The sequence below is a fragment of a genome, unplaced genomic scaffold, assembly GCF_019419815.1.
Source record: "Pyrus x bretschneideri cultivar Hongxiangsu unplaced genomic scaffold, Pyrus_bretschneideri_v1 Contig13, whole genome shotgun sequence".
In the NCBI taxonomy this organism is placed as follows: Eukaryota; Viridiplantae; Streptophyta; class Magnoliopsida; order Rosales; family Rosaceae; genus Pyrus; species Pyrus x bretschneideri.
In genome coordinates, this window is record NW_025999424.1 from 1303606 (window position 1) to 1327139 (window position 23534).

The following is a 23534-nucleotide window of genomic DNA, read 5'->3' on the forward strand; positions in this document are numbered from 1 at the left end:
CCTATATATATTTTATAAAAGGCCTAAGTCCTCATGGTGATAGGGTATTTGCAAGATAGCCCCATGATAAATAAATTCGGATTTAAACCTTTGTGATGAAGTTCGTTAAGATTTTAGTCCAAAAAACAAATTTTCGTTATCTCTGTTAACCCCAAAAACAAAACTTCGTATTTCTATTAAGTTCTGAACTGCCTTTATTGTGGCTCAATAGAAGTGCTCCCATTTTTTGTTTTTTGTTTTTTCGCTTTTTAATAGAAATGCTCCAACTAAAAATGTACTTCTATACTGATCCCTAGTGGTTTGTTTATTCCTAAGTTGTTTGCGTGCATGTTTTGGAGAGGAAGGAGGCTCTGCATCTGTCTGTAATGGCCAGGCCCTCCATCTCCTTCTCTATGATCTCATTTCTGTTTCTACATGATGTGAGATGACATCGAAGAACCAGTAAGGCCCCTTTTAACAATTAAAAATCAAGGCCCTCTTTCTATTCAAAACACACATGGAAAAAGAGGGGCAATGATTACTGATTGAAGAAGATTTTTTCAACCACGAGTGAATTTCCAGTGAGTCATAAACATGAGAAGGAACACCAGTGAAAGGAGGAACACGATGAAAATGCACGAAAGTAACAAATGATGAAGGGGAGCAAAACCCAACGGCACATAATGAGTTAAATGTAGTGAAATGCAGGGAAATGTATGAAGCGTAAATGTAGAGACTCATGATTCCTAATCCCTTAAGAAAAGGGAAGCTTAATGGAGAAATTAACGAAAATTTGGATTTTGGGCTTAATTCCTAGTGGACTTCACCACAAGGGTTTAAATCTTTTTTTTTTTTTTTTACCACAAAAACTATCTCAAAATACCATATTACCACGATGATCATTTATCAAATTAGGCTTTATAAAATGTTAGTTCAGTTCAGAATTACTGAACAAAGGCATATGGGATCCTGAATCCAGTATCCGGTACCGAACTTTTCAGTTCGAGATGTTTTCGGTCTGGTTTCGGGACTTCTTAGTACCAAACAATTTGTCGTGCCAATAACTTATTTATAAATAAGTGTTCATTCTTATCCTATTATATTTATACAGCTCGTCACATAAAGAGAGAAAACACGCCCCACAAGTGAAAAAACGAAGAAAACTGACTTGATTGGATTCGACACAGGCAACTTATAGCCGCAACAAGTGTGACTCCTAACGAGATTCCATCTGGTTTTATGAAGTGTATTGTTACGTGGAAATTGTGAGGTTCTTCTGCATGAAAAGGAGGGAAGTCCTTGCTAATCTGTTTGAGTCATGTAACAGCGGCAAATCAGTGGCGCAATCGCACTCTCAAACCCTCAAAGCCGGCCTTTCCCAAGACAGCCTATTTGCCACAAAACTCAACGCTCTCTACGCAAAATATGAGTCCGTCGGTCATGCTGGTAAGGTGTTGGACAAAAGTCCCCACAGAATGATCTATCTCTTGAACGCCTATGCTGAGGAGCTACTTTAGAGAGGTTCGATGGGAAGAGACCTTGTGGTTATTCTGTAACATGATGTATGAGTCGAGGCAATGATGGAAAACCCGATAATTTCATCGTTCCCATTGCTTTGAAGACGTGTGCGAGGTTAAGGCCGCTGGTGTGTGGAAAATTAATACATGGGCTTGTGAAGAAACATGAGAAGGTAGCAATGAAATTATAAGCTTTTTAAACATGTATCGATGACATAAATCACTCCAAAACCAGACTGTAGCACACAATTCATCACTACCATGACAGCTGACACATTCCTAATCACACAAGTTTACAAACATGGGAATAAAATTCACGGTTAAAAACACTCTTAAATATCATTACAAACAAGTAAATTTTTGTTGGATGCAACCATCCAACTACCATGATCCAAGCGCCCAATGTTGGATTTTCAAAAGCGAAGAAAACCCAGAAAGGCTCCTTTTTGGCCTTGCTGCTGCTGTGTTACCACTTGGAAGTTGGTTGCTCAGATTTTCCCGTGCATTTTCCCTTTACCTTCCTCCGTGATTTGATTTTTCTCACAACAGCCACCCCAAACCGACAACCACCACCCACACTAAACCTCGGCAGACACCCACCATAATCCGCTGCTGTACGATCTCTTCCTTGTAGCTGCCGCACCATATTTAAATCGGGATCATATCGATCCCTTCATCACCAAATCAACAAAATTGTTGATCTCACTCTTGTATGTCAGACTAATTAAGCTCCAGTCATCTGTTGGACTTGATCTCGCAGCAGTTTCCGGAGCCATGGCCGCGATTTTGAAACCCCACGCAGACATATGGTCAGGAAGTTGGGTTTTGGGTTGGGACACTTGGTTTGTTTTAGGAGATGACAGAAGATTTAACAGTGTTTGGTTAGGTTAAAGGAACGGACAGGTGTTGCATATTTAGAAGAGCCACAGAGGGGCTACAAGGGTATTTGGGTGCAGAAAACTTGGACTCAACAAAGGTAATCATTTAACCAAAAAAGAAAAAAAAGTGCTGCCTAGGCTATGGGAAAGCAGTCACAATTCAGATGGGGCGGCCTTTCAATAATAAACACGAAAAAAAATATAATAAAAATAATGAACTGTTGCAGACGCGACATGGGATTCCAACCGAGTGCTTGACATGTTTGTAAGTCTCTGGTTTTTGTTAGTCCGACGATGTCCCCAGCAACATTCTCGAGGAAGAATGCTTCCCCCCTGCAAATTGAAAGTCCAAATTATGCAAACAGATGATTCATCATGCAACAGGTATGAAATAATTCATCATGACTTTGGCTGATTAGTGAGACTCCCAAATGTTGGATCTTATTGGACTTAACTAATTATGATAAAGTTAAATATATGTTAAATTAAGAATTAATTACACTTAATATGTGAATCAAACACTTCCTCAATTTTTTCATCAATCGTCCATGGCTTCCTCACGTAGTTCTTCGACTACTTCTTTACACAGTTCTTGTTATTTACCTGAGATATATGTAGACTCAATGGTTGTTCTCCAACTCTTCTATTTTTACAAGACAAATGTGATTCATAGTCTGGTAATGAATTAGGGTTTGCCATATTTATTCCATTTGGTATCAGAGCCAATAATATTGGCTTGTCATTAATCCGTTAAATGCTGATGCTTATCTAATTACTAATCATTATATTGTTCTTCTAATATGATCCTGGAATTGGATCCCTATGGTTATTATCATTGTGGTGTGGTTTCCTCAGTATTTGCAGATAAAGGATGTTCGTGACAAACGCAAAGGTGTATATATATATATATATATATATGTGTGTGTGTGTGTTGTTATATCGCTAATATCTTTCGGCTTCTTCAGAATCAGTACTCTGATGAAACTTCCCAAAAAATAAACCCATGTCTTCACCAAAGTGGGACTTTAAAGGGATTCTTTGGTTGTGGTTTATACATATAGCTTATAAATTAATAACGGTTGCAACTTAATCTTTGGTTAGACATGATGACATATAGACATAGCTCATATCAAAGGTTATTGAAATTAACAATTTTTGAAGGAGCAACAATCATGATAGATTATTCTTGGAACGAATGTTTATATCATTTTTCACCGAAGTATGAATCATTAGGAAATTTTATTCAAGGAGTTTCTCAAATGAAATTGTGATTAGTTTATTAGATGATTAGTCTATTACACGAAACTAATCTTTCCAAAGAAAGACATAATGAGTGGTTCAAACAACTTTCTGGATAAACAATAATTCACGCCTGCTAATTGAAAACCCAAATTATGCAAACAGATGATTCATCATGCAACAGCAAGATTCATATGAACTAAATGCCTTATTCATCATGACTTTGGCTGATTCGTGAGACTCCCAGAAGTTAATTATACAAGATGTTGCAAGCAATTAAATTTTGTAAAAGAGGAAATTTGAATTTATACCCGTCTGCCGTGATTTCAAGATTCGGGCATCTCAACTCCGCACAAGCCCTAAGATCCATTCTCCACTGCTTCACCTCATTTGGATCTTCATCCCTTTCATGCTTCTGAAATGCTTCCCCAAAACTACCAATCTCTTTCCTCAGATCAGAAGGCTCAACGTCGTAGAATATAGGATAGACTACTTTCCCCTCTCTCATGATCATCGACAGCTCCCTCAGGCACCATCGGGACTCTGTGTACCTCTGCGAGAAGATGACAACAGCGATCCTCGACCCTTTGATTCCTTGGTCAAGTTCTCTCTGTATATTATCCCCCATTTCGAACTGTTCGTCTACATACGTGTTGATGCCTGCATTGCGCAACGCAATGAAGAGGTGGTATGTGAAGGTTTTGCGTGTGTCGACGCCTCTAAAGCTCAGGAACACATCGTACTTCCAGCGGTTTGCATGGGCGGAGCTGCTGGTATTCACTGATTTCAAAAAAACACATGAAAACAAAATAATAAAAATAGTGAACTGTTGCAGTCGCGACAAGGTATCCCACTCGAGTGCTTGACATGTTTGTAAGTCTCTGGTTTTTGTTAGTACGATGATGTCCCCAACAACATTCTGGATGAACAATCCTTCACGCCTGCAAATTGAAAGTCCAAATTATGAAAACAGATGATTCATCATGCAACAGCAAGATTCATATGAACTAAATGCCTTGTTCATCATGACTTTGGCTGATTCATGAGACTCCCTAAAGCTAATTATAAAAGATGTTGCAAGCAATTAAATTTTGTAAAAGAGGAAATTTGAATTTATACCCGTCTGCCGTGATTTCAAGATTCCGGCCACTCAACTCCGCACAAGCCCTAAGATCCATTCTCCACTGCTTCACCTCATTTGGATCTTCATCCCTTTCATGCTTCTGAAATGCTTCCCCAAAACTACCAATCTCTTTCCTCAGATCAGAAGGCTCAACGTCGTAGAATATAGGATAGACTACTTTCCCCTCTCTCATGATCATCGACAGCTCCCTCAGGCAACATCGGGACTCTGTGTACCTCTGCGAGAAGATGACAACAGCGATCCTCGACCCTTTGATTCCTTGGTCAAGTTCTCTCTGTATATTATACCCCATTTCGAACTGTTCGTCTACATACATGTTGATGCCTGCATTGCACAACGCAATGAAGAGGTGGTCTGTGAAGGTTTTGCGTGTGTCGGCGCCTCTAAAGCTCAGGAACACATCGTACTTCCAGCGGTTTGCATGGGCGGAGCTGCTGGTATTCACTGATTTCAAAAAAACACATGAAAACAAAATAATAAAAATAGTGAACTGTTGCAGACGCGACAAGGTATCCCAATCGAGTGCTTGACATGTTTGTAAGTCTCTGGTTTTTGTTAGTACGATGATGTCTCCAACAACATTCTGGATGAACAATCCTTCACGCCTGCAAATTGAAAGTCCAAATTATGAAAACAGATGATTCATCATGCAACAGCAAGATTCATATGAACTAAATGCCTTATTCATCATGACATTGGCTGACTCGTGAGACTCCCTAAAGCTAATTATAAAAGATGTTGCAAGCAATTAAATTTTGTAAAAGAGGAAATTTGAATTTATACCCGTCCGCCGTGGTTTTAAGATTCCGGCCACTCAAATCTGCACAAGCCTTAAGATCCTTTCTCCACTGCTCGACTTCATTTGGATCTACCTCCCTTTCATGCTTCTGAAATGCTTCCCCAAAACTACCACTCTGTTTCCTCACTTGAGAAGGCTCAACGTCGTAGAATATTGGATAGACTACTTTCCCCTCTTGGTCTTCTCGGCACCTCATGATCTTCGACAGCTCCCTCAGGCACCATTGGGACTCTGCGTACCTCTTCGAGAAGATGACGACAACGATCATTGACCGTTCGATTTCTCGGTCAAGTTCGCTCTGTATCTTTTCCCCCCTTCTGAGCTGGTAGTCTACAAACGTGTTGATGTCGGCATTGCGTAACGCAATCGAGAGGTGGTCTGTGAACCCAGTGCGTGTGTCCTCGCCCCTAAAGCTCAGGAACACATCGTAATTCCAGCGGTTTGCATAGGCAGAGCTCCTGGTATACACTGATTTCAAGAAAAGGGAAAAAAGAAAAAGAAAAATGAAAAGTAGCGGAGGATTCTTGCACAGCTCGTACTTCCAGTGTTTTGAACGCCGAGAGGAAGACGAAGAGGGGACGGTTTCATGGGTGGATCTGCTGACAATCATTGATTTCAAGTAAAGAAGTGAAACTCCTGATCGTTTCAGTCTAAAGAAAACAAGTATCTCCCAAGATTCCCCAGTGAAACTCCTGATTATTCTTTTGGATCACTGGAAGATGTGAGATTGATTTGCAAAAGCAAACCCTCGTATATCTGAAACTCATCTCAAACAGATGCAAAACTGAAGTCGAAAATAGTAGAGAGAGGAGATACTGCTCTTTAATGACTTCCAGTTCCAGCTCCTTGTCTCTATCTCGATCTCGATCTCGGTCTCGGTCAGATTTGGCGGTGAAAGGAAGATGGGGCTGCAGCGGAGAGGGAAAAGGAGAAAAATAATGAAGAAACAAATGGGGAGAAGATGCAAAGCTGCCGCTGAGAAAGAAAAAGAAGAACAAAAGGAGGAAAGAATATGCTAGCTAGGGTTTGTGGTAAGAAGGCTTTTCTTAACATGGGCTTGAAGTTTAGCTTTTAAGATGTTTGGGTTTAGAAATTGGGCTTGAAATTGGGTAAAAATTTAAAAACCTAACATAAATAAATAAAATTAACATATATTTAGTTTGGTTCTGTTTCAGAATCATTGAAACTAAAATCAAACCAAATGATTTCGGTTTAGTTCGGCTTTTTTTATTCGTTTTTTAGGTTTCGGTTGGGTGTTCAATTTGATTTTTCATTTTGTTTTCGGTTTTTTGAATCCATCCTTAGTTCACAACCTTATTCTATTTTAAGGGTGGTGTACATGTTGGTTCAATTGATTTTGGTGGACTTCATGGGTTCATTAACAAACATGACAAGGCTGCATTGGACATGGCACATGTTTGTGGGTTCTGCATTGATTGAATTGTATTTTAAATGCGGACAAATGAGCCAGAGTTTGGCAATCAATGCTCCAATTAGGACAAAATATGAGGACCAATTCTAACATTAACAAAACATAATAATAGTAATATGTCATTTATGCGATATGCTAACATTAAATTCTAATCAGAATGATTCACATGTGACGAGTTCATCGTCACGTAACGTTTTAATATTGCATGTATAATTTATTGTGAGACATCACGTGACGAAGACCCCTTCAATTTAAGAGCTTTGCAAAACCTTAGCATTGAATGGAAAAATGTCCAACCAGTGATGGAGATGATTTGTTGTAACTAAATAGACTATAAAACAGGTAAGGGTCATAGCCTAGTGCATGCTACTGCTTTTTACAATTAGGTTTTGATGTAAGTTAATACAAGAAAGTATGAGCCTAAGATTTTGTAGTGGAAAATACAAAAGATTCTTATATATCAAGGAAATAACCTATCGTCATGGATTGTACATTCTTTTGTATCTATCACTAATAGATTAGTCGTCATCATAGTCAAACTCATATAGTATAGTATGATAGTCCTCATCATCAATATCATCAGACTCTATATAGTACAAGCTCATAATGCACCTTATTCACTTATGAACGAAAAAACTATAGGAAAATAAAAATTGATAGAAAGTGAGAGAATTAATGAAAAAAAAGAAAAGAATGGTATTTTGGGAGAATAACCTAATGATGTGTTTGTTCACATAATTGTGAATTATATATATTACAAGTTGACCTTGTACAAACATTTAAGTAATTTATGTATTCGTTGAATAGCCCAATTTCATGAATCTAAATTATGTACTCTATTCATTTCTCAAGCAAAACAGAACAAAGATATACTCTTAATTCATAAAATTGGTATCTTAACTTCGATAAAATGCGGAGCATTTGTCATTCACATATTCATAACAAACAAAGCACGTAACATGAGTTTTACTTGCTTAATTTTGATGAAAATTCTCATGCAAATGCTACACTTTTTATAAAATTCTAATACCAATTCTACACACCTCGTCAAAGAGAGAAAAAAACACGCCGCCCGAGTGAAGGGAAAAAAAAAAAAAATCCCCGACTTGGTTGGAGTCGACACGGGCGACTTATAGGCACAACAAGTGTTACTGCTAACGAAATTCAATCTGGTTATGACGTCTATTGTTACGTGGAGATTGTGAGATTCTTTTGGGTAACCAAGTTGTTCTTCTGCATGAAAAGTAGGCAAGTCCTTGCTAATCTGCTTGCATCATGTAACAGCGGCAAATCAGTGGCGCAGTTGCACTCTCAAACCCTCAAAGCCGGCCTTTCCCAAGACAGCTTCTTTGCCACAAAACTCAACGCTCTTTACGCAAAATATGAGTCCCTCGGTCATGCCCGCAAGGTGTTCGACGAAACGCCCCACAGAACTGTCTATCTCTGGAACTCCACGCTCAGGAGCTACTGTAGAGAGAATCGATGGGAAGAGACCTTGTGTCTATTTCGTAACATGATGTCCGAGTCAAGAGGTAATGATGAAAAGCCTGATAATTTCACCATTCCCATTGCTCTGAAGGCTTGTGCGAGGTTAAGGGCGCTGGCATGTGGAAAAATAATACATGGGTTTGTGTAGAAACACGAGAAGGTTGCATTGGATATGTTTGTGGGTTCTGCATTGATTGAATTGTATTCCAAATGCGGACAAATCGGCGAGGCTGTGAAAGTGTTTGACGAGTTTTTGCACCCTGATGTGTTTTTGTGGACTTCTATGGTTACTGGATATGAGCAGAATGGTGATCCTGAAGAAGCATTGGAGTTTTTCTCCCGAATGGTGATGGTGGGGCGCATTAATCCTGACCGAGTGACCCTTGTTAGTGCTGTTTCAGCTTGTGCTCAGTTATCAAATTTTAGAATTGGAAGTTGTGTGCATGGTGTTTCTATTAGGAACGGGTTCAACTCTGATTTATCTTTAGGTAATGCATTGCTAAATCTCTATGCAAAGACAGGTTCTGTCAAAACTGCCGCTAGGTTGTTCATGAAGATGCCGGAAAAAGATTGGTTTCTTGGAGCTCCATGATTGCCTGTTACACTCATAACAGGGATGTAATAAAAGCGTTAAATCTTTTCAACGAAATGATTGACATGAGAATCGAACCTAATTCAGTGACTCTGGTAAGTGCATTACAAGCATGTGCACTGGCAGGTAATTTAGAAGAAGGTAAGAAGATCCACGAAATCGCTACTAGGAAGTGTTTCGAGTTAGATATAAAGGTAGCTACAGCCTTGATTGATATGTACATGAAGTGCTCTGCACCTGAAAAAGCAGGTGATCTCTTCAATAGAATGCCAAAGAAAGATGTGGTTTCGTGGGCTGCCTTGTTAAGCAGGTATGCTCATAACGGAATGGAATTCAAGTCAATTGGGGTCTTTCACGACATGCTATCAGACCAAACTCTGCCTCCATGCTTATGTGATTAAATGCGCGTTCAAGAATAACATCTTTGTTGGAGCTTCACTCATAGAGTTATACTGGAAATGCAGCAGCATAGACAATGCTGTCTTATTATTTGAAGGGATAACAGGCAAAGATGCTGTTATATGGAGCGCGACGATTGCAGGTTATGGAGTTCATGGACAAGGAGAAGAAGCTTTAAAAGTATTTGATCGGATGGTTAAGCACTCAGACCATGTTGCATGAATGCCAACTTAAGCCTGGACCTGAGCACTACGGGATAATTGTTGATCTTCTTGGCCGGACAGGAGAGCTGGACAAGGCAATGGAAATCATTGGGACAATGCCCAATCCAACTGTACCGCATGTTTGGGGAGCCTTGCTTGGTGCATGCCTGATTCATAACAACACAAAGCTTGGAGAGGTTGCAGCAAAGTCTCTTTTTTCGGCAGGGTATTACATCCTGCTCTCGAAAATATATGCCATGGATAACAAATGGGAAAATGTGACAAATCTTAGAACTTTGATAAAGGGGAACGGGTTAAAGATGATGTCCGGGCAGAGCGTTGTCGAGGTGGGGAGTGACATCTGTAGTTTTGTTGCCGGAGATAGATTGCAGCTTGATTCCTATCAGATTTATGGAGTGCTAGGAAAATAAGAGGTGGAAATGAGAGAGGAAGGTTATGTTCCCAATGTCGATCTCCTGCTACACGACATGGCGGATGCTGTCTAGATTTGAAAATTTTCCATACTGAATTTGCAGGGTATGATTAGTAACAATTAGAGTTAACGACATACATCAAACAACTAGGATCAATTATAGGAGAGAAAATGAGGGCAACAATGGGAGTGGACGAAGGGTGAAAGGGGAAATTAGTTTCAAAGAAATGGGGTAGGGAGACCAAGAGAGGGATAAACACGACACACACTTGCACGTAAATTTCTCTAATGTCACTAATGAATCAAATAAGAAATCATTAATTTATTTTATAAGAAAATAAGCTACTTATATGTTTAATTAAGAACTCGTTCAGCATTGCTTCGCTAAAAACGCTTCAACTAAAAGTTCTTTTATTATACCCACATTGAAACTCTTGTTAAAAATTCAAGTACTTTCTAAATAAGACACTTTGAAATGCTTTCTTTCATTTCCCAATTGTTTCTTCTTCATCGTCGTCAAAGTGCTCCTCAACAGACTCATATGGTGTAGTCTGATAGTCCTCTTCCTCATCAGTATCTTCATCAGACTCATATGGCACACGCTTATAGTCCACTTCTATCAGATCTTCAAATACGGTTTCCCATTTTACGATATCCACTCCTGTTTTCTTCACCTTAATTTGATGATCATCCTCTGTTTCAATAAAGTCTGCAAGCACACGAACCCTGTCGCCACCTTTCAGATTGAGCTTCTTGTTTGTAAGATTTCCCAGCCAAAGATAACATTCATGGGAAGCAGTTACGGTGGTCACCATTGGCCAAATGTGAAAACATGTTCGCTGGGTACGATTAACAACATGAAGGCATAGGGACCCAGTACAGTCTGAGTTGTCCGAAGAATAGATGATGCACACAGCCAACCCTCCTTTATAATCAAAATTAGTCGGCATTTCAATTTCGACAGTTTCATCAGCTCGCGCAACATAGGGTAACCGGCGAGGAATATCATTTACAGAGAGAGAAAGTCCACCAATTACATCCCCCTTCCATTTCTACAACACGAGGTGCAAAGTAAGTATAAGCAACAATATGAAAATCAGAGAGGGAGAGCGAAAGTTCCATACCAATAGGATGTTCTCCTTAAAAGTAGCAGTGAGACTGGTGCACCCTTCCATATGAAGGGTACGCATGTTGCACAAGAAGTTATCCAGGTTTGGAATATCTTTGAGTTTGCGGCAGTCTTTCATTTGCAAGTATATCATTTGCGACATCTCTGGAAGCTCGGGCATTATTTCCAGTTCAGTGCAGTAATTCGCTTCCAGTGTATGCAAACTTGTCGGCAAACCTGGGATTGCCTCAAGGCTTGTGCAATGATTTAGATACAAAGATGTAAGCTGGGAAAGGCCACTGAGGATGGGTAGCCTATGAAAACCATTTCCATCTAGTAATAAACTGCATAAGGAAGATAGACTCCGAAGGCTTTCAACAATGGCATCATCCGTTATATTGCAGTCTCTAAGATCTAAATACTGAAGCATCTTCAGTTGTGCAAATAAATGGTAACCCCCAGACACACTCTTACAGCTGTTGAGGCCCAAACTCTCGAGATGTGGGAGTTTTGAAAAGTCAGGTAATTGAGTCAGGTTACGGGAATGATCGAGATAAAGAAACTTCAACTTCTTCGGCAACTGTTTGGCAAAAAGATAGAACAAAAATCATAATCCATATTAGAGAGAGAGAGAGAGAGAGAGAGAGAATGACTGTCGACTGATGTTGGTATTTACAAAACACGGGCGAGGGAAGGATTAATAATTTGGTTGAAGTTACGACAATTATATGTAGTATTGTACCTGATCGGAATCCACCCAAACTCGGACAAGCTTGCTGTTGCTCAAGTCAATAAGAAGTAAGTTTCGTAAATCAAAATCTTTGGGTATGACCTCTAGAGGAAATCCCTGCCAAAGCAATACTCTTAACTCCTTGGAAAGATGACGGTAGCGTCCAGTGAGCTTTACATAATTGAGTTGGAGAAATTTCAGATGCCGCATCTTCTTAAATGCTTTTGTGCGGAAGGGATGCTCATCTGATTTTTCTGGCAACACTAAAGTTAGCCCTCTAATCGCTTCCGTTCCCTGTTGGGGGAAAACAATAACAAATCTAATTCAAGCAAAGCCATGACTATCTGTGAATGAACTACAAATGCAGCGTATACAATGCATTAGATGTGGGATATGCATATGCTTCTGTTTATTTACATACATTCAACATAACATTTTTTTTATTGGGATTTGGGAAAGTACTTACAGATTCGTCTCTTAACACGCTTGTTACGTCTACATGATGCCACAATCGACTACGTTTTCCAGGTTCCATAGCACATTCTGCCCGCACAATTTCTCTTCCCATGTCTCGAATCAAATCATGCATCCTAAATTTTGGTGAATCAAAATCTAGAAGACACCGATCTTGAATGGTTTTGATTTCTGATTCTACACAAAAGCCACTGCAACTATCCAATATTGCCATGACATGAGTTCCATGCCAGTTAATAAAGAAATGAGATATGTCAAGGAACACACCCTTCACATGATCATCACTTAGCCCGTCATAGCTTAATCTAAGTGTTTCATGAATTTTTTCATGTGGAACTATTTCTCAATTTATCCAATGTACTTTTCCATATGCTTTTACTCTTTTTCGTAGCCAACAAACGGCCTACGACTTTAAGAGCTAGCGGCAATCCTCCACAATAATCAACAACACCTCTTGCAAGTTCAATATATTCTTTATCAGGACAATGATTTCCAAACGCATGCCAACTAAGGAGCTCAAGAGCTTCTTCATCCGTCATCGTTTGTGCCTTATATTTTTTTTGCACCTTCTGTATATTCAGCACTTGTTCATCTCTTGCTATTAAAATAATCCTACTTCCTGGACCAAACGAGTCATGTTCTATCGCCAATTCATCTAATTGGTCCGCATCATCTATGTCATCAACTACGATGAGTACCTTCATGCTTCCAAGTCTTTTCTCTATCTCCTTGGTCCCTTCGGCAACACTACTTATTTTAATGTCAGGCCATTTCAAAATATCTCGAAGAAGTTGTTCTTGCAGACTAACCATATTTTTCTTTTTACTCCTCACCTCCTCAAGGTAACATTGACCATGGAAACTATGATGGTATGTGCTATAAATGGTTCTAGCAAGCGTTGTTTTACCTATGCCGCCCATACCCCAAATTCCAATTATTTGAACATCATGTGAACCTCCAACATCTAAGTATTTAATACTGAATTCTTCCACGCGAAAAGCTATACCAACTGAGTGCTTGGCTTCTTTTAAGTCGCTGGTTTTTAGTAGTCCGTTGATGTCCCCAACAACTTTCTGGATAAATTCTCCTTCACGCCTGCCAATTGGAAATCCAAATTATGCAAACAGATGATTAATCATGCAACAGCATGATTCATATGAACTAAATGCCTTATGCACCACGACTTGGCTGATTAGTGAGTGTCCCAAAAGCTAATTGTACAAGATGTTGCAAGCGATTGAATTTTGTAAAAGAGGAAATTTGAAATGATACCTGTCCGCAGTGGTTTCAAGATTCCGGCCAACCAAATCTGCAGAAGCCTTAAGATCCTTTCTCCACTGCTCGACCTCATTTGGGTCTTCATCCCTTTCATGCTTCTGAAATGCTTCCCCAATACTACCACTCTGTTTCCTCACTTTCGAAGGGTCAACGTCGTAGAATATAGGATAGACTACTTTCCCCTCTTGATCTTCTCGGCACCTCATGATCATCGACAGCTCCCTCAGGCACCATCGGGACTCCGCGTAACTCTTTGAGAAGACGACGACCGCGATCCTCGATCCTTCGATTTGTCGGTCAATTTCTCTCTGTATATTCTCCCCCTTTTTGAGCTTGTAGTCTATGACCGTGGTGATTCCGGCACTGCGTAACGCAATGGAGAGGTGGTCTGTGAACCTAGTGCGTGTGTCCTCGCCTCTAAAGCTCAGGAACACGTCGTACTTCCAGCAGCTTGAACGCCGAGAGGAAGACGAACCGGCGGCGGCGGTTGCAAGGGCGAGGCTGCTGGTATTCATTGATTTCAAGCAAAGAAGTGAAACTCCTGATCGTTTCAGTCTAAAGAAAACAAGTGTCTCCCAAGATTCCCAGCGAAACTCCTGATTATTGTTTTGGATCGCTGGAAGATGTGAGAGCAAAAAATAATGAAGATAGAAGAGGGAGAGACGCAAGATGCGGCTGGGTAAGAAATGATAGGAGGGAGAAAATAATTGCAAGAAGGATTTTCTTAACATGGGCTTGATTGATTAATACCAATATATTATATTTAAGGCTAAATAGTCAGGCCTTGGGATTTGCATATCACATTATTTTAGTTTCTGAGATAAATCAATAGAAGTGCTTCATGAGGTTGTCCACCATTTATCATTTTAGTCCTTTCGTTAAAAAGTGTCCGAAGCTCTTGGGCGAAATTTTGGGCAATTTTCAAAGTCGTAATTCAATTGTTTCTTAATCAAATTTGACTCATAATATATCAAAATAAAGATAGGAAAATTAAAGAATAAGATTATACCTATTTAGAAGCCCAATGGTTGCCGAAGATGGCTGGAAAATAACCTCAAAGTTGATTGGTCCAAGGGAAAACTGGAAAACTCGTCAGAAATTGGGTAAACTTTAAATGTTCATAACTTCTTCAATACTCAACTAAATCCAGTGATTCAAAAACAAAAATCATACTTCTCGACGAGACAACGAGAATGGTATCTTTTTTGATGGATAATTCGCCGTGTTTTAGCCGGAAAACGGCTCAAAAGTGGCTAACACAATATCAAGACAGTCACTTTCGAGCTGTTTTTCGGCCAAACGACGATGAGTTAGCCATAGAAAACCATGCTCTTCGTCTCGTCGATAAGTATGATCTTCATTTTTGACTCACTTGATTTCGTTGAGGATTGAAGAAGTTGTGAATGTTTAAAGTTTACCCAGTTTCCGGTGAGTTTTCCAATTTTTTCTCGCACCAGTCAATTTTGAGGCTATTTTCCTACCATCTCCTTCAACCATTGGACTTCCAAATAGGTATAATCTTATTCTACAATTTCCTATCTTCATTTTGATATATTATTGGTCGAATTTGGTTAAGAAACGATTAAGTTACGAAGTTTTGAAAATTGTCCAAACTTCAAGTCAAAAGCTTCGGATCATTTAACAGAGTTTTTAATGGAATGACCAAAATGATGGTGGACAATCTCAGATACCACTTTTATTAATTTGAATTCTCAAAAAACAAATGATGTGTTACGCAAATCTCACGAACTATTTTGCCTATTTAGCCTATATTTAATGTGCCTTATTATTCTTATAGGCTATCATTGTCGACGGCAACGCGATCATTATTCAAAGCATATAATCAGTTTTTAATTAAGGTGGATTACCGTTCTTATTGGTTTGAAACATTCAAACTATTAAAATATAGTTTTGAATAATTGCTAGTGGACGTATTAAACGAGAGTTCGAGAGGCACGATAACGGTTCTTATTGAAAAATTTGGATTAGGATCCTCTCCTGATCTAAGAATGAGGATTTTCCTGATCAAGAAGTGTGGGTCATTGAATGAATATCCAACGACTACAAACATGGAGTCCTTTTAAAGTTATAATAATTTTAACTGTTGGATTTTCATCTAACGGCTCATATTCCTTGAACAGAAGATCCTCATCCTTAGATCAGGAGAGGATCCTAATCTGAAAAATTTAATCCATAACACATGATGCAAAATTAAATACATATTCATATAGGCCATGAAATTTATAAATCAAGACGTGCTCAGTTATCAAATTTATTAAAAATTTCTAAGTACATCATTATTTTGTTTGGATTGATCAGTTGACCCGATTAAAATGCCCACCCTACTTGAGAACCTGCATTTACATCGAATATGAGAACTTGGCTAGGTCCCGTCCATGTACTTAGCACAACTTTCCATTAATGGTCATATATAATGTAATGGCATTGAACGACCATATTTGACTATCAATAAATGATTGCAATAAGTACTTCAATCCCTAGCTAATATTATTAAACTCGAATTGCAACGTTTACATTGAAAGTTAGAGTATTAAATAATCCTTGCTCCACGGCTACCTAGTGTCTCCATTAAAATTGAAAGAAGGCTAGATGTGCTCTTAGCAAATGTCCCCAATAAAGGGAATTATTATTGGCACTTCAAAATCTCATTTTGCACTCCAAACTTTCTATAATTAGAAAGAAAAATATATTTGTAAGGCGTGTAGAATGAGATTATTGGAGTGCTAATAACAGTTCCCTAAATAAATAAATAAAATTCATATATATTCGATTTGGTTTTAGAATCATTGAAACCGAAACCAGACCAAATGATTTTAGTTCGATTTGATTTTTTGTTCAGTTTGTTTTTTAGGTTTCAATTCGGTGTTCCGTTCATTTTTTTTCCTGTATTTAATCCACCTTAGTTCACGACCTTATTCTATTTTAAAGGTGGTGTACAGGTTGGTTCAACTGATGTTGATGGACGTCATGGGTTTATGAACAAACATTACAAGGTTGCACTGGACATAGACAAGGTTGCATTGGACATGGCACATGTTTATGGGATTTGCATTGATTGAACTATTTTAAATGCAGACAGATGAGCCAGAGTTTGGCAATCAATAATCCAATTAGGACAAAGTCCGAGGACCAATTCTAACATTAACAAAACATAATAATAGTAATATGCCACTTATTCGATATGCTAACATTCAAATCTGATCATAATGATTCACATGTGACGAGTTCATAATCACGTAATGTTTTAATATTGTACGTATAATTTTTTGAGAGACATCACGCGACGAAAGCCCTTTCAGTTTAAGAGCTTCGCAAAACTTTTAGCATAGAATGGAAAAATGACCAACCAATGTTGGAGATGATTTGTTGGGAGGAACTAAATATAACTATAAAGCAGGTAAAAGGCAGTAGCCTAGTGAAGTGCGTGCTACTGCTTTTTACTAGATTTTTTCGTAATAAGAGAAAAGGAAAACTAATGAAAATGATTTGAAAACTTTGAGTTTTAATAATAAGGACAAAATAAAGGGTAAAGTGAATAGTATCAAGTTTGATTTTTTAGTATAAAAATATGGTTTTTCATTAAAGTGAACAATACTATGTGCTTTTCGTTAAAACTTCCTAAAAAAATGAGCGGTGGAAAGAGGATGAGAGCCTACGGACCCTAATGAGCATGACCACTGGTTTGATTGATGACTAAGAATTAACATCTCTTTTTTTGTGACCTGAAACATAATTAGGTTTGATCTAAGTTAATAAAAGAAAGTATGAACCTAAGAATTTGTAGTGGAAAATACAAAAGATTCTTAATATACCAAAGAAATAACGTATCAGTCATGAGTTGTACGTTGTTTTGTATTTATCACTAATAGATTAATCATCGTCATCGTCAATGTTATCGTCAAACTCATATGATATAGTATGATAATCCTCCTCAATGGGCTTTGTATAGTACACGTTCATAATGCACCTTATTCACTCCTAAACGAAAAAACTATAGGAAAACAAAAATTGGTAGAAAGTGAGAGAATTAGTGAAAAAAAAGAAAGTGGTATTTTGGTAGAATGATTCTATGGTATGTATGTTCACATAGCTATGAATTATACATATTACAAGTTGACTTTGTACAAATATTTAAGTGATTCATGTATTTGTTGAATGGTCTAAATTCATCGTACTCTTTTTATCTCCTCAAGTGAAACAAAACAAAGATAGACTCGTAATTCATAAAATTCGTATCTTAATTTGATAAAATGTGGAGCATTTGTCCTTTATATATTCATAACAAAAGAAGCATGTAACATGTGTTTCACTTGCTTAATTTGACGGAAGTTCTCATGCAAATGCTATGCATTTTATAAAATTCTAATACCAATTCTATACATCTCATCGAAGAAAACCGACTTGATTGGATTCGACGCAGGCAACTTATAGGCACAAGTGTGACTGCTAACGAAATTCGATCTGGTTTTATGAGATTGTGAGATTCTTTTGGGGTAACCAAGTGAGTCTTCTGCATGAAAAGGAGGGACGTCCTTGCTAATCTGCTTGCATCATGTAACAGCGCGAAATCAGTGGCGCAATTGCACTCTCAAACCCTCAAAGTCGGCCTTTCCCAAGATAGCTTCTTTGCCACAAAACTCAACGCTCTCTACGCAAAATATGAGTCCCTCGGTCATGCCCGCAAGGTGTTCGACGAAACGCCCCACAGAACTGTCTATCTCTGGAACGCCATGCTCAGGAGCTACTGTAGAGAGGACCGATGGGAGGAGACATTATGTCTATTTCGTAGCATGATGTCTGAGTCAAGAGGTAATGAGGAAAAGCCTGATAATTTCACCATTCCCATTGCTATGAAGGCGTGTGCGAGGTTAAGGGTGCTAGCGTGTGGAAAAATAATACATGGGTTTGTGAAGAAACATGAGAAGGTTGCATTGGATATGTTTGTAGGTTCTGCATTGGTTGAATTGTATTCCAAATGCGGAGAAATGGGCGAGGCTGTGAAAGCGTTTGACGAGTTTCCACAACCGGATGTGTTTTTGTGGACTTCTATGGTTACTGGATATGAGCAGAATGGTGATCCTGAAGAAGCATTGGAGTTTTTCTCCCGAATGGTGATGGTGGGGCGCATTAATCCTGACCGAGTGACGCTTGTTAGTGCTGTTTCGGCTTGTGCTCAGTTATCAAATTTTAGAATTGGAAGTTGCGTGCATGGTGTTTCTATTAGGAACGGGTTCAACTCTAATTTATCTTTAGGTAATGCGTTGCTAAATCTATATGCAAAGACGGGTTCTGTCAAAACTGCCGCTAGGTTGTTCATGAAGATGCCGGAAAAAGATGTGGTTTCCTGGAGCTCCATGATTGCGTGTTACACTCATAATGGGGATGTAATAGAAGCGTTGAATCTTTTCAACGAAATGATTGATATGAGAACCGAACCTAATTCAGTGACTCTGGTAAGTGCATTGCAAGCATGTGCGCTGGCAGGTAATTTAGAGGAAGGTAAGAAGATCCACGAAATTGCTACTAGGAAGTGTTTCGAGTTAGATATCAAGGTAGCTACAGCCCTGATTGATATGTACATGAAGTGCTCTGCACCTGAAAAAGCAGTTGATCTCTTCAATAGAATGCCAGAGAAAGATGTGGTTTCGTGGGCTGCCTTGTTGAGTGGGTATGCTCATAACGGAATGGCATACAAGTCTATTGGGGTCTTTCGCGACATGCTATCATACGAAACTAAGCCTGATGCCAGTTGCTATGGTCAAGCTTCTTGCAGCTTGTTCGGAATTAGGGATTCTTCAACAAGCTTTTTGCCTCCATGCTTATGTGATTAAACGTGCCTTCAAGAGTAACATCTATGTTGGAGCTTCACTCATAGAGTTATACTCGAAATGCGGCAGCATAGACAATGCTGTCCTATTATTTGAAGGGATAACAGACAAAGATGTCGTTATCTGGAGCGCGATGATTGCAGGTTATGGAGTTCATGGACGAGGAGAAGAAGCTTTAAAAGTATTTGATCGGATGGTTAAGCACACAGATGTCAAGCCAAATGATGTAACATTTCTCTCGATTTTATCTGCATGTAGCCATTCAGGTTTGGTTGAAGAAGGCATCGAGATATTCAACACGATGTTGCATGAATACCAACTTAAGCCTGGACCTGAGCACTACGGGATAATTGTTGATCTTCTTGGCCGGGCAGGAGAGCTGGACAAGGCAATGGAAATCGTTGAGACAATGCCCAATCCAATTGCACCGCATGTTTGGGGAGCCTTGCTTGGTGCATGCCAGATTCATAACAACACAAAGCTTGGAGAGGTTGCAGCAAAGAGTCTTTTTCGGTTGGATCCTAATCATGCAGGGTATTACATCCTGCTCTCAAATATATATGCCATGGATAACAAATGGGAAAATGTGACAAATCTCAGAACTTTGATAAAGGAGAAGGGGTTAAAGAAGATGTCCGGGCAGAGTGTTGTCGAGGTGGGGAGTGACATCCGTAGTTTTGTTGCCGGAGATAGATTGCACCTTGATTCTGATCAGATTTATGGAGTGCTAGGAAAATTAGAAATGAAAATGAGAGAGGAAGGTTATGTTCCCAATGTCGATCTCCTGCTACACTAGATTTTAATTGTTGAGAAATTTCTTGCCGGGAAAGTTTCGACCCACATGAAAGGCGTAATGATATGGACAGACTCTAGGACTGATATTTTTCTATCAAATTACTTGCATCAATTTCATGAAAATATGTAGTAGTTACTTGTATCAATGAGCAGTGGCTTCTTTTCCAGAAGCAAGGACAAATTCTACGTACAGATTCTTGAAGGCAATCATCACTGTCATCAGCAGAGGACCCATAATCGCTCCCTGTAATTTGATCAGAAAAACGCAATTAAAACGCCATTCCGATCACTCTAATTAACATAAATGCAAGCATTAATTCACAAGAATAAGGTTTAGAAAAAAAAGGAAAATTACTTCCAACATGGAGGGGAAAAGAGCAATGCCCCCAAGTATGCTAAGGCCAGCGAGGTAGGCGTTCTGTCCCGGAATCTCATCTTGGATAGCTGCTGTGCCGTATTCCAACAGAATCTGATGAACCACCGTCACCAAAACTGCCTCGACATATCTCTCTTCCATGGCCAGCTGCAGCACAGCCGGAATGGACAAGAACCAAGCCGGTGTAATTTGCAAAACAGCGCTCATAAGAGCGAGGGATGTGGACATGTAGAGGAAATGAATCTGGTAGAATCGAAACAAGAGATACGTAAGGCTCCCTTGAAAGAATGTGACCTTTGCAGCGGCCAACAGCACGCTGCTGACAGCGTGATCAAGCACTTGAGCACACCGAACCCTTGTGGATTTTGAAAGGGGCAGCATTCCAAGGACATGATCCATAACGCCGCCGGAATCAGTAGTGATTAGGTAGTACAAAAGCCAGAAGAACACCGTCAATTCGAAGAAGAAATTGAACAATCCTGCAGCCCCTGAAACGAGCGAGACTGCCATGAAAAACAACAGATTTGCTCCTCCGGCCACAACCATTGTTCCGCTAGCGAGTACTCTTCTGGAAAGGTCTAACCCCTGCAGCAAGAAATCTTTCGTTTTCTCCGCTAAGTCTTCCCTTGTGATTGATGACATGAATTCTCCAAACAAGCCGTCGATATCTCTATAGGATCACGCCCCATTCTCTGTTCCTCACCCGGGATTGAATGCCACGAAACTTCTCCGAAAAATTAGGCTGATCATCACCATTAGTACTAATACTACTCGAAAAATTGCGGCCCGATTCATTACTATTCGACATGGGATTATGAATCTGATCCTGATTTGTACTCAAGTAATGCCTAACACTGTCAACAACCTCCGTCACATTGTAATGCGCCGCCAGAGAATCGATGTTCTGCGAAACAGTTTCGAAGAACTTGGTGGCGTAATCGTCGATCAATTCCGGAACCTGATTTGCATTCATCCATTTCTTTAATCCGACCCTCCCGGCGTAATCGTAATTCATCTCTTCCAAATGTGCTTTGAGTGAAATCACAGCTCCTTTCCCTTCAATTGCGATCTTATACGAAAAGAAAAAGAATCCCAACACAGATCCCACGATCATCACCGTGATCAGGCCAATCGCCACCGCCGTCTTCAACCTGTTGAGCATCATGCTCGTTATGCACCGGCTAATTTTCCCGCCAAAATTAGCGGGGGAGTTACTATTGCTGTTAGTATTATTGGTATTTTTGAATTTTAATCTGCCTCTGCGGCGAACAGAGGAGATGGCGGAGAGAGTGGTGGCGACGCCTGGATCGATCAGAATGCTTCTGTAACCGAGAGCGTAGGCGACGAAGCAAGCCATGGCAAAAGCCGGGACGGAGATAATGCCAATGCTCTCGTATACGATGACGAAGAGAGCGAAAGAGATGATCCATTGAACGAGCTTGGAGAATCTGATCTGCCTCTTTCTGCAGTTGGGGCGGCGGCGAAGGAGGCAGCACTGGATGGCGGTGTGGGAATCGACTGAGGGAGGCGGTGGTGGCGCGGAGGGCGGCGATCGGGATGGCAATTAGGGTTTCGAATAGGCCAAGGTTGAGGGAGTGGGACCAGAAGGAGACGAGGGCGGTGTGGAGCTCGCGGAGAGGCATCGAGCAGAGGATCGCCCAGTGGATCGGCCGCCAGTAGCCTTGGAGGAGCTTTGTGACGCCGTAGAGGAGGGCCAGCGAGAAGGCGAGGCCCGCGTGGGCCATCGCCACGTACATCGCGATCCGAACGTGAGGGTCATCGATCGGCAATGGCGACGACGGTGATGGTTCGGTTTGGGGTTTGGGTTCGGGTTCGGGTTCTGGTGCGGCTGGTGGTGGAGGGTGGGAGGATTCGGGTTCGGAATGCGGGTCGGGATCGGGATTATCGAGGATGGGGTGAGTGTTTTTCTTCTTGCGACGGTGGCGGCGGTGGCAATTGAGGTTTGTGGGAGGAGGAGGAGGATTAATCGGATGATTAGAGGTTGATGACATTGGTAATCTTGATTAAGGGAGTAAGGTTAGGGTGATTAGCCATGTGTTTAATTTTTAATTAATTAAGGAGGTGATTAATGGGGAGAATTCGGACAGTCTATTGTTTCCTGGTCGCTACAAGTGTTCAGCTTCCCGCGCGAAGGCGCTAAGAGCTTCATATGTTTGAAAAAAAAAAATAAATAATGTTAAAAAACAAAAATAAAATGAACTCAAAATTATTGGTTCTGAGTTTGAAAAATAATTAAATGACCAAAATCCCCATTGAATCAAATTTTGATATCCACCTTTTGCGATTAACATATTTTTCAAGTACAAATTTTAATATCGTTTATTTTTTAAATTATCATGTGAATATTATTTTTATAAAATTCGATAAAATTGGAGATTGTTTACTCATATATGGATTAAATAAGTTGACGATTCAACATTAATATGTTACTTGATAGTAAACTTGTCTAGATGTTCAACATAATTGGTACATATAAATTACTAAATATCTCACATTTGAGTAATTTTTTGTAAATATTTTTTAAGCTGATGAAAAATAAACAATTTATATTGTAAAATTATACAATAACAATACATTATCCCAAATCATAGACAAATAATACAAGTGACGAACAACTTTTTTAAGATCCAAAACATGATACAGAACGCTACATATCATTATATAATTTGATAAACACATGAAAGAAAAAACAAAAACCTTTTCTCTAATTATATAATATGATGTATCGCTCGTAGTACAAGATATTGAAAATTTTCACCACCGATCACAATGAATGCAAATATTCTCTCACTTAGAACAA

The 23534-nt window shown here is 39.5% G+C and overlaps 7 protein-coding genes across 7 annotated transcripts; 3 read left to right on the forward strand and 4 right to left on the reverse strand.

Moving 5' to 3' along the window:
• Window positions 1-1667: 1667 nt before the first annotated feature.
• Window positions 1668-6572, reverse strand: LOC125468141. The gene is made up of 4 exons (XM_048578852.1): window positions 5541-6572; window positions 4733-5362; window positions 3925-4554; window positions 1668-2707 (listed from the first exon to the last, which is right to left on the reverse strand). The coding sequence occupies exons 1-4, from the start codon at window positions 6164-6166 to the stop codon at window positions 2509-2511; spliced, it is 2085 nt and encodes a 694-aa protein (XP_048434809.1). The 5' UTR covers window positions 6167-6572; the 3' UTR covers window positions 1668-2508.
• A 1653-nt stretch (window positions 6573-8225) lies between these two features.
• Window positions 8226-9068, forward strand: LOC125475012 (putative pentatricopeptide repeat-containing protein At3g01580). The gene is made up of 2 exons (XM_048579337.1): window positions 8226-8567; window positions 8625-9068. The coding sequence occupies exons 1-2, from the start codon at window positions 8226-8228 to the stop codon at window positions 9066-9068; spliced, it is 786 nt and encodes a 261-aa protein (XP_048435294.1).
• A 56-nt stretch (window positions 9069-9124) lies between these two features.
• On the forward strand, window positions 9125-10101 carry LOC108868588 (putative pentatricopeptide repeat-containing protein At3g49142). The gene is made up of 3 exons (XM_048579338.1): window positions 9125-9378; window positions 9533-9609; window positions 9752-10101. The coding sequence occupies exons 1-3, from the start codon at window positions 9125-9127 to the stop codon at window positions 10099-10101; spliced, it is 681 nt and encodes a 226-aa protein (XP_048435295.1).
• Window positions 10102-10410: 309 nt separating this feature from the next.
• Window positions 10411-12736, reverse strand: LOC103959724 (disease resistance protein RPV1-like). Its single transcript, XM_009372088.3, has 4 exons — window positions 12408-12736; window positions 11954-12235; window positions 11228-11791; window positions 10411-11155 (listed from the first exon to the last, which is right to left on the reverse strand). Exons 1-4 carry the CDS (start codon window positions 12627-12629, stop codon window positions 10589-10591), a joined length of 1635 nt encoding a protein of 544 aa, XP_009370363.2. The 5' UTR covers window positions 12630-12736; the 3' UTR covers window positions 10411-10588.
• A 5-nt stretch (window positions 12737-12741) lies between these two features.
• Window positions 12742-14208, reverse strand: LOC125475013 (disease resistance protein Roq1-like). The gene is made up of 2 exons (XM_048579339.1): window positions 13688-14208; window positions 12742-13510 (listed from the first exon to the last, which is right to left on the reverse strand). Exons 1-2 carry the CDS (start codon window positions 14206-14208, stop codon window positions 12742-12744), a joined length of 1290 nt encoding a protein of 429 aa, XP_048435296.1.
• A 3868-nt stretch (window positions 14209-18076) lies between these two features.
• Window positions 18077-20527, forward strand: LOC103959723 (putative pentatricopeptide repeat-containing protein At3g01580). Its single transcript, XM_009372087.3, is given in 2 exon segments — window positions 18077-19461; window positions 19463-20527. Coding segments are annotated over 2 exon segments (2109 nt in total). The 5' UTR covers window positions 18077-18228; the 3' UTR covers window positions 20339-20527.
• An 856-nt stretch (window positions 20528-21383) lies between these two features.
• On the reverse strand, window positions 21384-22725 carry LOC103965788. Its single transcript, XM_048579340.1, has 2 exons — window positions 22113-22725; window positions 21384-22015 (listed from the first exon to the last, which is right to left on the reverse strand). Exons 1-2 carry the CDS (start codon window positions 22723-22725, stop codon window positions 21384-21386), a joined length of 1245 nt encoding a protein of 414 aa, XP_048435297.1.
• Window positions 22726-23534: the final 809 nt, after the last annotated feature.